At 47.4% G+C, this 12,472-nt stretch overlaps 1 protein-coding gene across 1 annotated transcript in view; it reads right to left on the bottom strand.

Annotated features, from left to right (window-relative positions):
- The window catches only part of GALNT17 (polypeptide N-acetylgalactosaminyltransferase 17), a 449,423-nt gene that overhangs the window by 194,808 nt on the left and 242,143 nt on the right, over positions 1-12,472 (bottom strand). Inside the window, exon 4 of the mRNA XM_030871939.2 lies at positions 2,091-2,265. Coding sequence (XP_030727799.1) covers positions 2,091-2,265 — 175 coding nt within the window. The remainder of the gene's footprint in view (positions 1-2,090; positions 2,266-12,472) is intronic.

The raw sequence follows: 12,472 nt of genomic DNA, 5'->3' as shown, positions 1-12,472 counted from the left end.
CCACGTGGACAGGACAGAGATCGTTACTGCAGTGTGACCTAGTGAGAGTTGCGACACACTGTCTATCTGCCATGAGGACATACACCCCTCTGTTGGAAGTCTGGAAAATGAGTCTGAAGGGCTAAGACTGGATCACAGACATCAGTCAAAATTAGACTATAGGCTCAGGCTCCTGGAGGGCGGATACCAAATCTCACCAGATTCTGAACCCCAGCTGAGTGACCAACTGTCCTCTTTGCCCAAGACCGTTCTGATTTTACTACTGAAAGTCTTGCATTTTGGGAAATCCCTCAGTACTGGGCAAACCCGACCAGGCAGTCACCTAAATCACAGCCTAGAGCGGTCTTTGGGACATGGTCTCATCACCCAGCAAATATTTGTCAGTTAGTTTAAGTGAAAGATATTGAAGGTCTGAGCGGGAACGTGGAGGTCAAAACGGAGAGGAAAAGGCAGACGTGAGAAACAGAGGAAAAACCAGCTAAAGCTGGAGGAGGCTTGGATGAGTAACACGATGGGGAGAGAAGAATCAAGTGATGGGGACATGGGTGGTACCACCAGTTTTGACAGGAAAGAAATGAGGAAGGAATGATATGGAGGAAAAGGTGAGACAGGGCAAGGCTGAGGCTCCAACGGAACATTCAAGGGCTTCTGTTCAGAAGGCTTCTAGCTCAAGGGTTCCCAAACCTGAGTGAGCAGCAGAGTGCCCTGGTGGGGGGCTGGTTAAAGCAGCTTACTGGGCCCCATCCCCAGAGCTTCTGATGTCATAGGTCTGGGTGGAGCCCAAGAATCTGCATTTCTAACAAGTTCCCAGGTGATGCTGATGCTGCTGGTCTGGGGACCACACTTTGAGAATGATTATGAGAGATAAACAGTGGTGAGGCTCAGAGGAGGTCAGGGCTGCACAGCTACAGCTGTGTGTATCAGGGTCTGATGGTGGCAGAAAAAGCAAGGAAGAAAACTGGGGTCTGAGATGGCAACAGATGCCCGTGTGCAAATGAAAGGACCAGTAGTAACGATGACCCCACGTTCCAAACCTTTGTGTGGTCATGTGCATGACCATCCTTTTCTCTGGCCATTAAAAGGATTCTAAAGTTTGTTTCAAATGAAGAATAGACATTTTAAGGCGTAATTAGTGATGGGATATTGGCTCTTCAAATATGGTACCGTGAACTTATTCAAGATGGTATCATTGAGTGTAAATAAACATTATTAATGAAATTAAATACTGCTTCTTACTAATTAAGCAATCCTGTCATAGGGGTTTAACCTCTGACTTGATTTATCATTGGTTAGTTAGAAATAATCATATAACTGTAAAGCTCTAACCTAATTTTAGAGCTGATCAATGACTGATTTGGGCATTTTTTTTTTCTTTGGTACGCGGGCCTCTCACCGCTGTGGCCTCTCCTGCTGCGGAGCACAGGCTCCGGACGCGCAGGCTCAGCGGCCATGGCTCACGGGCCCAGCCACTCCGAGGCATGTGGGATCCTCCCGGACCGGGGCACGAACCCGCGTCCCCTGCATCAGCAGGCGGACTCTCAACCACTGCGCCACCAGGGAAGCCCCGATTTGGGCATTTTTGACGCTTCACTCTCTTACATCCAAAATCTACTCCCTGTACGCCCATCGATTTCTCTCATATTCTTTTCACCTGGAGAAACATGAGGGGCCACATCGGCAGAGAGAAACTCTTCCCTTCCTCCAAATGCTGTTAAAGATGATCCCAGAATTTTTTTTTTTTTTTTTTTTTTTTTGGCCACACGACATGCGGGATCCTAGTTCCCCAACCAGGGATCATGCCCTCACCCCTTGCATTGGAAGAGCGGAGTCTTAACCACTGGACTGCCAGGGAAGTCACGATCCCATAAATTCTGGGAAGCTTTGCCTGAGTAGGTAAAACTATAACTGAATCTCTTGTTTTCAACAGTCAACCACCCTCCCCGGAAATGGAAACGAGCAAAGTAGCAAGAGATTCTCCATTCTCGCCAGCGCCCCAGGGGAAACGGCCAGAGTGGCCCACCTCCCAGACTCCAGCCCCGCTGACCACGCTGCAAATCCCGAGCGCTTCTAGCCTTCAGCTTGAGACCTACCAGCCAGCGGTGAACTCCACGTGGGCATCAAAGAAGCCGGTGACCTGGCCGGTGGCCACCTTCCAACCCTCGATGCGAGCTCGGATCAGGCCCTCTCTTTTTCGATTTCTCACCACCTTCACCAGCCCGGGGTAGCGTTTGTGGACATACTCCTCCAAAGGGGCCTTCAGCTCCTCTACAAATGACAAAACACAGGAAGGTCCGTAAACGTGTCAAATGTGCATCCAACCCACTGTGAGGCCGACAAATCTTCAGTTAGTCCAGAGATTGCAGAAAATTTTGCATGTTAGTCATTTTAGTAGAAAAGTCAACTTGGTCCCAGTGATTCAGGAGACATCTCTGACTGATGTCCTTCGGGATTTCTTTCTGACCCTCCCTCCTTCCTTGGCCAGCATTCCTGTGCCCCCACTGTCCCCTGGGTCTTGTTTATCAATTTTATATGGGTTTTTCCATCTGCACATATGCTGGTTCTCACAGAATGTGTTCTGGGAGGTCCAGACCCAGAGTCACACCCTAGATGCAACATTAACAGGGTTTGTGCTTTGGTCACAGGATGTGAAAGAAATCCTTGCTCAGCAGTAGAAACGCTACCTGGATGGTGAAAGAAGGCCATCAGGGCTTGAACACTCCCTCCTGCCACCAGCAGGTGGTACAAAGTGCGTGATCTATATGATCTAATTTAATCCTTACGGCCACCCTAGGTGGTTGCTAGATTAATCCCATTAATTAACTAGATGAATTCCACACTGCAAATTAAGAACAGTCTTAGGGAGACTAACCTGTCCCAAGGTCACAACCTAGGAACAGAAGAGCTGAAACATGGGTCACATGTGTCTAATTCCACAGACGTAAAGGGATACCTTTGCGTACTTGAGAATCACTGTCTCATCACAAGGAAAAAAACATTATTTTAAATTTTTTGTATCTATATGAGATGAGGATATTAACTAAACCGATTGTGGTAATCACTTCACAGTATATGTCAGTCAATCATCATGCTGCACCCCCTAAACTTAGGCAGTGCTGTATGTCAATTGTATCTCAGTAAAAATGGGGGAAAACCAGCAGGTGTCGAAGGATGGACAGGGAAGGGTTGACAGAGAGAGGATTCTGAGATATGCACACTCCAAGGATGCGCCCTCGGAGAGCCTCGGGGGTCCAGAAGCAGCCCAGCTGACTCAGATGTGAGTGGTCCACAGACGATACTTTTGGAGACATCGTCACCTCTGACCTTGCTCTAGAAAAACCCACAAGGCTGTATTTACGGACATTGTGCAGACCCCTCACTTCCTAGTTATACACAGCAATGTCTGGCAAATTAAAGCCATATACTCGCAGCACATGTCGAGGCTGCCCTCTCTAGGTCATGGCTGTTGTCCCTGGGAACGATGCAGCCATGTGACCCAGGAACAAGTACAGAAAGTGGGGGGTTTAGATGGATGGGAGTGAAAGAGCCCCCAAGGGTACAGAGACATGATGTAGTTCCTGTCAGCTAAAGGCATGGATGGTGGGGGAACAGGAGTGTCATGGGCTGAATTGTGTAACCCCCCCCAAATTCATCTGTTAAAGCCCTAATACCCAGTAACTCAGAATGTGACCATATTTGGATATAGGGCCTTTAAAGAGATGATTAAGTTAAAATGAGGTCCTTAGGGTAGGTCTTAATCCAATCTGAGCAGTGTCCTTAAGAAGAAGAGATTTGAACACACGCACAGCCCCCAGGAGCACGCACACAGAGGAAGGACCATACAAGGACACAGGGAGATGGTGGCCGACGGCAAAGCAAGAACAGAGGCCTCAGGAAAAACCAACCCTGCCAACACCTTGATCTTGGACTTCCAGCCTCCAGAAAAGTGAGAAAATAAATGTTGTTGTTTAAGTCACCCAGTCTGTGGTACTTTGCTATAGCAGCCCTAGCGAACTAATACAGGGAGGAATTAGTTTGGAAAGGAGAAAAAAATAGAACCTGGGTGGAGAAGGGGCAGAAACTCTAAGGGGGCACAAGGTGGTCGGGTGTTCATACTGGACTCAGACTGCCTTGGGTTCAGAACGCTGTGCTACCTTTTACTACCTGAGTGACCCTGGGCAATTTAGCCAGTCAATGTGTGCCTCAGTTCCCTCATCTACCGAAGGGGGATGGTAATACAGTCATCCCTCAGTATTTGCAGGTTCCAGGACCCCCAGGGATACCAAATCCACAGATGTTCAAGTCCCTTACAGTTGGTCATCTGTACCTGCAGGCTTCACATCCAGGGATACTGAGGGCTGACAGCAACAGTATGGATACCACAGGGTTGTGGTGAGGATTACAGATGTTCATAAATTCAAGAATGCTCAGAATTATCCCTGGCACAGTGTAAATGCTCAACACGGAGTAGCTGATATGAGTAATTAACTTCCCTCTTTCCCTCAATATAAGTTTAGGGCAAAGCAGCCCAGGGAGCCTGAGGAAGCCATGTCCAAGATGGAGAAATAGGCCTGTAAACCAGAACTCTGGTTCTCAAACTGGAGGCCACCAACAGCGTCAACTGGAGGGGCTGAAATGGACTGCTGGGTCCCTCGCCCACAGAGTTCACTTTCAGAAGGTCTAGGCTGGGGAACCCATGCTCTGGGTATGGGGAACCACACTTTGAGAACCACTGAGTTTGAATGTTTGGCAGGTAGCATTACACCCTCAGTAAGTTATCTATTGTCTGTCTTTTTGCCCGGTTTGCTATCATCTTTGCCATCATCCCAGAGCCGGTGAGGGGCCTGGTGCAGAAGCCAGGCTGTGGGGACCGTCGAATTCTTCACTCAGCCAGGTACATGGGACTGGGGTGACCCAAAGAATTTTCAGCTTTTAGAGACCATCTCCTGACTGAAGGTTGGCTGCATTTTCCCGTCTGTTCATTAAATTTCTTGGAACAAGAATGCTAGCAAGAAGGCTGGATGGGCCATGCTTGCTTGGTTTTTCATTTACTCCCCTCGAGTGCTGGGTGGGTGGGCAGGCGATGAGGGACACACCATGGAAGGCAAAGGTTTCATTTCCCAATCCCTGTATGTGATTCTGGACCCAATAATGTATTGAGTTGTGCCCGGCTTGGATTTAAAATCAAGTCAATGGACCCACAGAATAATACGGTGGGAATCCTGCTCACCCTCTAGGGTTGGCCTGGGATGGCAGGAGTCTCAAGAATCTCTGTAAGTTCAGGGAGAACATTCTGGACGCCGAGTGCCAGGTGCCACGACAGGGACCTGCAGGCATGGTTGACCTTCAGCTGCCAGGCGACCTGGGACCCTGAGGTGCTCTGCCCTGTAACTGGATGTCAGGTCCCAGCCATGCCGGTCACCATGTCTAAGTATCAAGTGCTCTCCACCTTTGTTCAGCGGTTGTGACAGAGCCTTCAGAGGAGAGAGATAAACAGGCATTTACAAGTTTGGCAAAAAAGAGTGAGGTTTGCTACCACTGCCCTTCAACATCTCCGGGCTAGTGGGATATGAATATTAAAGTGCTTTGAAAAGTTTAAAGGGATAAAAGGATAATGCCTCATCATTTGGTACTAGCCTATGGTTGCTAAGAATAAATAAGATTTACATATAAAGCCCTTGACATGCATTCAAAATCTTATTTCTGATACTAATTGGTCTATTAATATTATTCCCATGGATCCATTTTATAATACCCCATGAACAAGAGCACATCCTTCTAGCTAGTCAGTATCATTTTAAACTCCAGGCACCATCATTTTATAGCAGTAGTCACCAGCCTCCATCTTTCAAGATTCAGTGACACATTGTTCCAGACACAATTGAAGTGACGCCCTGGGATCTTTCATGGGAACACGAAGGGAGATGCCAGCATCTGACTAGCAGGGCTCGAGAACAAGAGACACTGAGAAGGCTTCATTTCCCAATCCCTGTATGTGATTCTGGACCCAATAATGTATTGAGTTGTGCCCCGGCTTGGATTTAAAATCAATTCGGACACAAGCACTCCCTTGAGATGCTTACAATCTGGGCAAGGAGATGAGACATGTTCAAAAAATTCCAATATTGAGGAGCTAAGGGCCAAAGAAAAATGGTCGTAGAGGGAAAGTGTGATGGAGGGTCGGGGGGAAGGTCACAAAGGGAGAAATGATTTTGGCTGCGGGTGTCCAAGGAGAAGGTCGTATCTGAGTTAATCAGCAGGTTTGGACGTGTGCTCTCACTACTCCAGAATACACAAGCACACAGTGAAACACAGGCGTGGAACTGGATCTGCTGAGGCGACAGTCACTAGCGTCTGGGAGACCGGGAAAATGCCATTAATCAGAAAAGAGGAAAAGAAGAGAAGCAGAAGTTGATGGGTTCACCTGGGGACAGGTTGAGCGGCTAGCAGACCTTTGGGGGCTGAGTGCTGAACCAGGATAATGGTCCAGAGTGAGAAGACAGGGCACAGAGTGTCAGGGACATGGTGGGGAGAGACGATGGCACAGGAGGGAGTGAGAGTTCCAGAAGAAGACTCAGAACCCCACTTTGGGAAACGTGTGCATCCAGGAGGCAGGAAGCAGAGCTAGAGGACAAGACAGGCTAGAAACAGCATCACAGGGGCAGAATCCTATCAAGCGTAGAGCTTCCAAAAGAAGAATCTGTGCATTCATTTCATAAATATTTATAGAGCGCCTACGTGGTTGAAAATGACACAATCCCTGTTTTCAAAGAGTTATTCAACATCCAATGTCAGGGAAATCAAATGAGTTAGAGAAAATGAGAGCTGAGAACAGGCCGCTGATCTAGACAAACAGTAGCTTCCTGATGGGAACAGTGAGAAAAAAGAATTCCCTTCTGGACGCAGCTGGGCCCTTCGGGGACAAGGTTAGCTTAGGGAGAAGTGGATGAGTAGGGCAGCTCAGGAGAGATTTCCAGAAAGGCTGGTCCTGGTGGAACAGAGTTGTGACAGCCTGAGGGCATTGGGGTGTTGAGATTTCAAAGTTGCTTTAAAGTGAGAAAGCCCACGAGTTAACTGAATAAAAACAAGGCCTCCAGACTCACCATGGAAGGAAACAAATTCTCAACCTGACAGCGGTAAGAAATGTCACACCCATCACCTAAGATCCTTTATCATCCTTAACAGATGAAACCATTCCTGGACATTATAATGACAGCTAAGAAAAACATTTTACATACGATTTTTCTCACCTACAGACTCAGAGAAGAAAACAAAAACTCACTTCTGCAAAAATAAATGTTTACCTACCAATGTTATGAAATCCAATACTAAATTGGTCTAGAGCCATTTGGGAATGCTTGTGTTTCTTAAGGTTTTGGTAAGTAGCACTTGAGGGTCAAGAGGGGAAAGGCAACCACTGCCCGTGATTGGAAGGGACCAGACGGGAGATATATCTACTCCTTAACAATAAAAGGACCGCCTGTCATCCAGGCTTAAGGAGTAGACGTTGACAGAAAGAAAGTGACAAACAGTGAGAACTAAAGCAAAAAACATTATTACAGAATTATATCCAGATCGCACAATTCCAGAGATATTAGAGAATAAAACATCAGCCTAGTCTCTTGTCTCTAAACCCTGCTCAGAAAAAAGTGTGGACATAGAAGGCATCTCCACCTGCTCGCAAAACTAGTGCATGAACCTGGGTACCACACAGACGTGGGCTTGGAAGTGGCCACACCGTCCGGGGTTGGGCCCCATCCGTACCTCTTAACCCGCGAGTTATCAAGTCTTGCTGATGAGACTTACTGAACGTTGTAATTCTCCTCAAGGTATGGAGACTCAAGAGAATCAGTCTAAGTTTAGATGGTGTTTCTCAAACTTTAACCTGCGTGAAAATCACCAGTAGGTCTGGGGTGTGGCCCAAGAACTTGCATTTCCAACGAGCTCCATGAGGCTGCCACTGCTGCTCTGGTGAACGCACTTGGAGTAGCTCTGACTTAGAGCTGACCCCCTATCCAACCCCACCTGTGACGAATTAACCCCTGTGCACAGAATAGGTCTCATCCGAACTGGGCAGACGTTCCAGAATCCCAGTGTTGGCCACCGCCTGTCTCTGCTTTTCCCACTGCCTGGGCCTTCTTGTTCCGCCTTGTCTGTAAGATGGAACCCCTTGGAGATGACCTCAACCCCTTGAGGTTGCCCCAATACAGCAACCTCACCATTAGTCCCTTGACAAGGACCCCTGATGTTCCTGGCTTCTGCTCTCAGTCCCACAATCTATTACAATGACAAGTGGTACAATTCTACCAACACTGCTTCTGCTGCCATCCGTGCCACCATCACCATCACAGCCACTTAGAACCAACACTTCTCCCTGCCAACAGCTGCTGAGGTGTGGGCATGCTGCTCGCTGGGAATGCATGGGTTGTGACAGCTGGGATGAGAAAACAGCACATATGGCATGTTCCAATTAAAAACAAAAAACAAAAAAAAAAACCCCGCCTGCCTCAAAGCCAGAGTTCCTCAGAATGTGAGATTCCGCTCTACCTAGGAATCACCTGGCAGGTGACGCAGGTTCCCGGGCTGCCCTAGGCAGTTCTAATTTAGTGGGCTTCGGTGGGGTTGACCCAGCACTCCAGATGATTCTCCCACAAACCCAGAACTTCTCAAATGCACTGCCTGATTTTTCTTTCATTGTTTTTTTACCGTGGTTAGATACACATAAAGTTAACCTTTTTGACCATTTTAAAGTGTACAATGGCATTAAGTGCTTTCACAGTGTGGTGCAACCTTCACTGCTATCTAGTTTCAGAACTTCTCATCACCCCCAAAGGAAACTTCACACCCATTAAGCAGTCACTCTCCGTGTCCTGCCCTCCCCGCAGCCCCTGGCAACCACTAATCTGCTCTCCATCTTGGCCTCTTCTGGATAATTCATAAAAATAGAATCATACAAGATGCGGCCTTTTGTATCTGTAAGCCCTGGTCGATTTTGAAGGGGCGGGGGCTGAAGTATTTTTTTTGAGTGTGAATTTAAATCCCTAGGCCTTACTGAAGGTCTGATTCTTGTTCTGCTGCCCATTAGCTTTTCTGATCCCCATTCTGGTAATTTGGTTCACTGGAAGCTTCTTTGCAAAGCCCCTCTGGACTCATTAAAGGGGGTTCTAGCCTCTCAGAGGGGAGGATCCAACCCATGGATCTGTGTTCACACCCCCAGTGTCCCCCCTGACACCAGCCTTTCTCCCCATCCCTGATGGAAACTTCCAGCTCACCATACTTGGGGACTTTAAGTCAGCAGAGGGAAAAAACACGGTCCTTAACACAGATTCAGCGCAGCCGTTAGGCACGATGCCCTACATTTCTGCAGTGCCTTTTTTTTGAGATTTCTTTTTTTTTTTAATATGTGAATCAGCCATGATGCCACTGAAAGAAAACAAAAAATAGATTAAGAACACCTGGATTTTCAGGCATGCCTGAGAATACCTTTATGCCTGAAATAACTAACCAAAACTAAAGGCATAAAAGTGGCCAAAGATCAATAATGCATTTTTTTAATTAATGTTTTTTTAATTTAAAAAGGGAAGGGGGAGAAACCTCATGCAATATGTGGGTTTCTATCTGTCAGATGGAGTTAGTTAAGTCCCAGAAACGAATCTGGGCTTTGAAGGACCTGAAGTTTATATAATCTGAAGGATCCCCTTTAAGAAAACGAAAAAAAAAATCTCTTTTGTAAATTTTACAAAAACCCACAGTCCTGTGAACCACTGTTAGGCTCCCTACCCACTGCCGCCTCCACACAAGTGAGGGGCCCCAATCATGAGTTTCCATAGCTTCAAGGTGAGTACACCCTGTGAGGCGGGCTTCTTGGATGCAAAATTGCTCTTTGGCTGACAATCACTACTTTTCAAACATTTCAAATACTATGTTTGTCTGTATCTATAATAAAATACTGATATCCCCTAATTGCTAGCCAAAGCTGACTAAAAATGTCAGCTCATCATGAAATGCTCCAAAATACTACTCAGATGAGTTCTCCTCTCGTATTTAACTCGAGAATGCTCTCTCTTGTAAACCCGTAAAATTCCTCGAGTTTTGCTTTCACATTTACTGAATCCTAATTAAGGATATTCTGTTGTAACTGCTTTACCTCTGGCAACTCTTTCTACCCTCATCAGCACTCTGTGAGGTAAGGAGTATTATGATCCCCATTTTATGGAGAAAGAAACTGAGGCCCAGAGAGGGTAAGCACTCGGCTGAAAGTCACACAGTTCATAAGCGGCATGCCTGCCCTCCTTGTCATTCTGCCTGATTCCTGCGGATGCAAGGCCGTGAAAACTGAAGTCGTTCATCTGCTCGTGCAGAACTCAGCCTTGAACGTGGGAAGTCGAGGCCTGACTCAGGCCTGGCCAGGAACTGGCTCTCTCTGGAACTCTGAAGCCCCCATTTTTCTGCTCTGGGCACACTTTTCCAGCCATCCGTCCACTGACAGTGGTTGGCCCTCTCCAGAGAAGAAGCCCCCCCTGGCTGATTGAGAGGCTCCAAGGGAGGGGGTAACAAGGATAACCGGCTGAACTTCAAACTCCTCCAAACAACCCCACTAAACTCTGAAGGGACAGCAGTGACGTAAGAGCCACGCCCCTCCCCTCCGCTGCCACGCCCACCGCTCCGTTGCATGGACCTGGCGAGTGTGTAAAAACCCAAGACGAAATAACCCAGAAGGCGTCTATACTGTATGTTTCATTCTCTGGGCATCGCTCAGCTTTGTGGACTTAAATAATGCATTTTCTGACTACAGGAGTGAAAAAGAGGTGAGGCGAGAGCCAGAAATTTTGGGAAGAATGGGGGAGATTAAAAAGGGATGTTTTTGCTCTGTATGAAAGCATTTTAAAGGCGATTCCATAGTGAGATCAAAGCAAGGAGAAAAGAAAGCGAAAGACAAAAAGAAGCAAGAAAAAAGATGTGAGGTGCAAAATACCGAGGTGTTAAACTAAATATATCACAGGGAGTTGTGCATTCAGGAGAGGGGCTTTGAAAAGGAAAGCCATCTCTGCTTTCAACTCCTTTGCTAAGAAATTCCTCTCCACCGCTTCTTCCATTTAAATTTCATCTTCAAAAAAAAATAAATACAAGGAGCCCAAACCAACAGGAAAACACCGAAATGCCTCTAGGGGTGCCTCCAGATTGCTCCCCCAAATTAAGAGCGTTCCCCTATCTCACCCCATCAAAAGGCAGTTGAAAGTCCGGTACTTGCAGCTGATTCTAATAATAACATGTGAATTTAAGCGATAAAATTTGTCTGCAGCCTGGAGTGTGTTTTTCTTTCATTATGTTTCTTATTTACTGAGATATTGATTCTGAACGCTCTGAAGCTGGCAATCCTCTTCCTTTAAATAACCAAAGTCACCGTCATTAAGGGGGCTCGGGGGGAGCAAAACGGCACACAGGAAACAGGAAACCCTGGAGAGAACAGGGTCACAGCGTGGCGCTTGGTCACTTCTTGGAGTTTTCTTTAAGTGCAGCTGGCAGCCAGGAATGGAATAAGTAGAGTACAGCCTCTGGTCAGTTTCCCCTTCTCCAGTATTTTGGGGACCTCTGTATTCAGAGCCCTGAATTCTCCAAGGTCAAAGGCAGTATGGGTCCTGTGCAAAGAAAAAAATGCTTATGCACGCTCACCAAAAACTGGTGCAGGTGAAGGTGTCAGGTAGCACGAAAATGTTCTATAAATAGCAGCTTTGATTAGGGTCCAAGAGGTTTGCAGAACCTAACATGTCTCTTCTAGCCCAGGGGAGACGATCAAGATCTAGAACAGCCAAAGACAGGCAATGACCGGTCAGAACAGATGCGAGCTGTAAGGCCACGCCGGGATGTGCCGGCTGAACAGCAGCTCTGCAGATCCCCAACCATCACCGCACCTGACGGTCACACACGGGGCCCTCATTCGGACTGAAGACTCGAAAAGTACTCCCAGGGTGCACAGAGCAGGGATGTTCTGAGGTGGAAAAAGAATGAAAACGGAGAGGTCTCTGGGAGGGAGGGTACCTTGGGGCCACGTGCATTTGTGGATCACTGCGCTCCTACACGGAGCCTGGGGGCACCTGAGAGGCAGTGACGCACCTGGTCAGGAGCATTCATCGTGAGCTGCTGCACGATGTCAGGGTAAACAGTTAATAGGGATAATACTGGTCCCTACCTGAGAGGGCTGTTTGGGGTATCAAATAAGTGGATGCATGCAAAGCGCTTAGCTCAGTGCCAGGAACACAGAAGCACTCGATAGATGTTAAAATGATTACTCATTTTTTATTGCGTGTGTCGCTGTATACTGAAGGGAGAGTGGACACGTCTTGGGAAACAATGAGATGAATCTGGTAAGGGGACAGGAGGGCTGCGGGGGAGGGAGTCTTAAACCGGAAGGAAGAGGAAAAGCACAGAGGGAGGTGACAGTTCCCAGGGAGGAGGCCCCAGAGTCCTGGTTCCG

Source organism: Globicephala melas, chromosome 15 (genome assembly GCF_963455315.2).
Source record: "Globicephala melas chromosome 15, mGloMel1.2, whole genome shotgun sequence".
NCBI lineage: Eukaryota > Metazoa > Chordata > Mammalia > Artiodactyla > Delphinidae > Globicephala > Globicephala melas.
The sequence above is the reverse complement of the archived record's forward strand: the minus strand, read 5'-3'. Positions and strand labels throughout refer to the sequence as shown.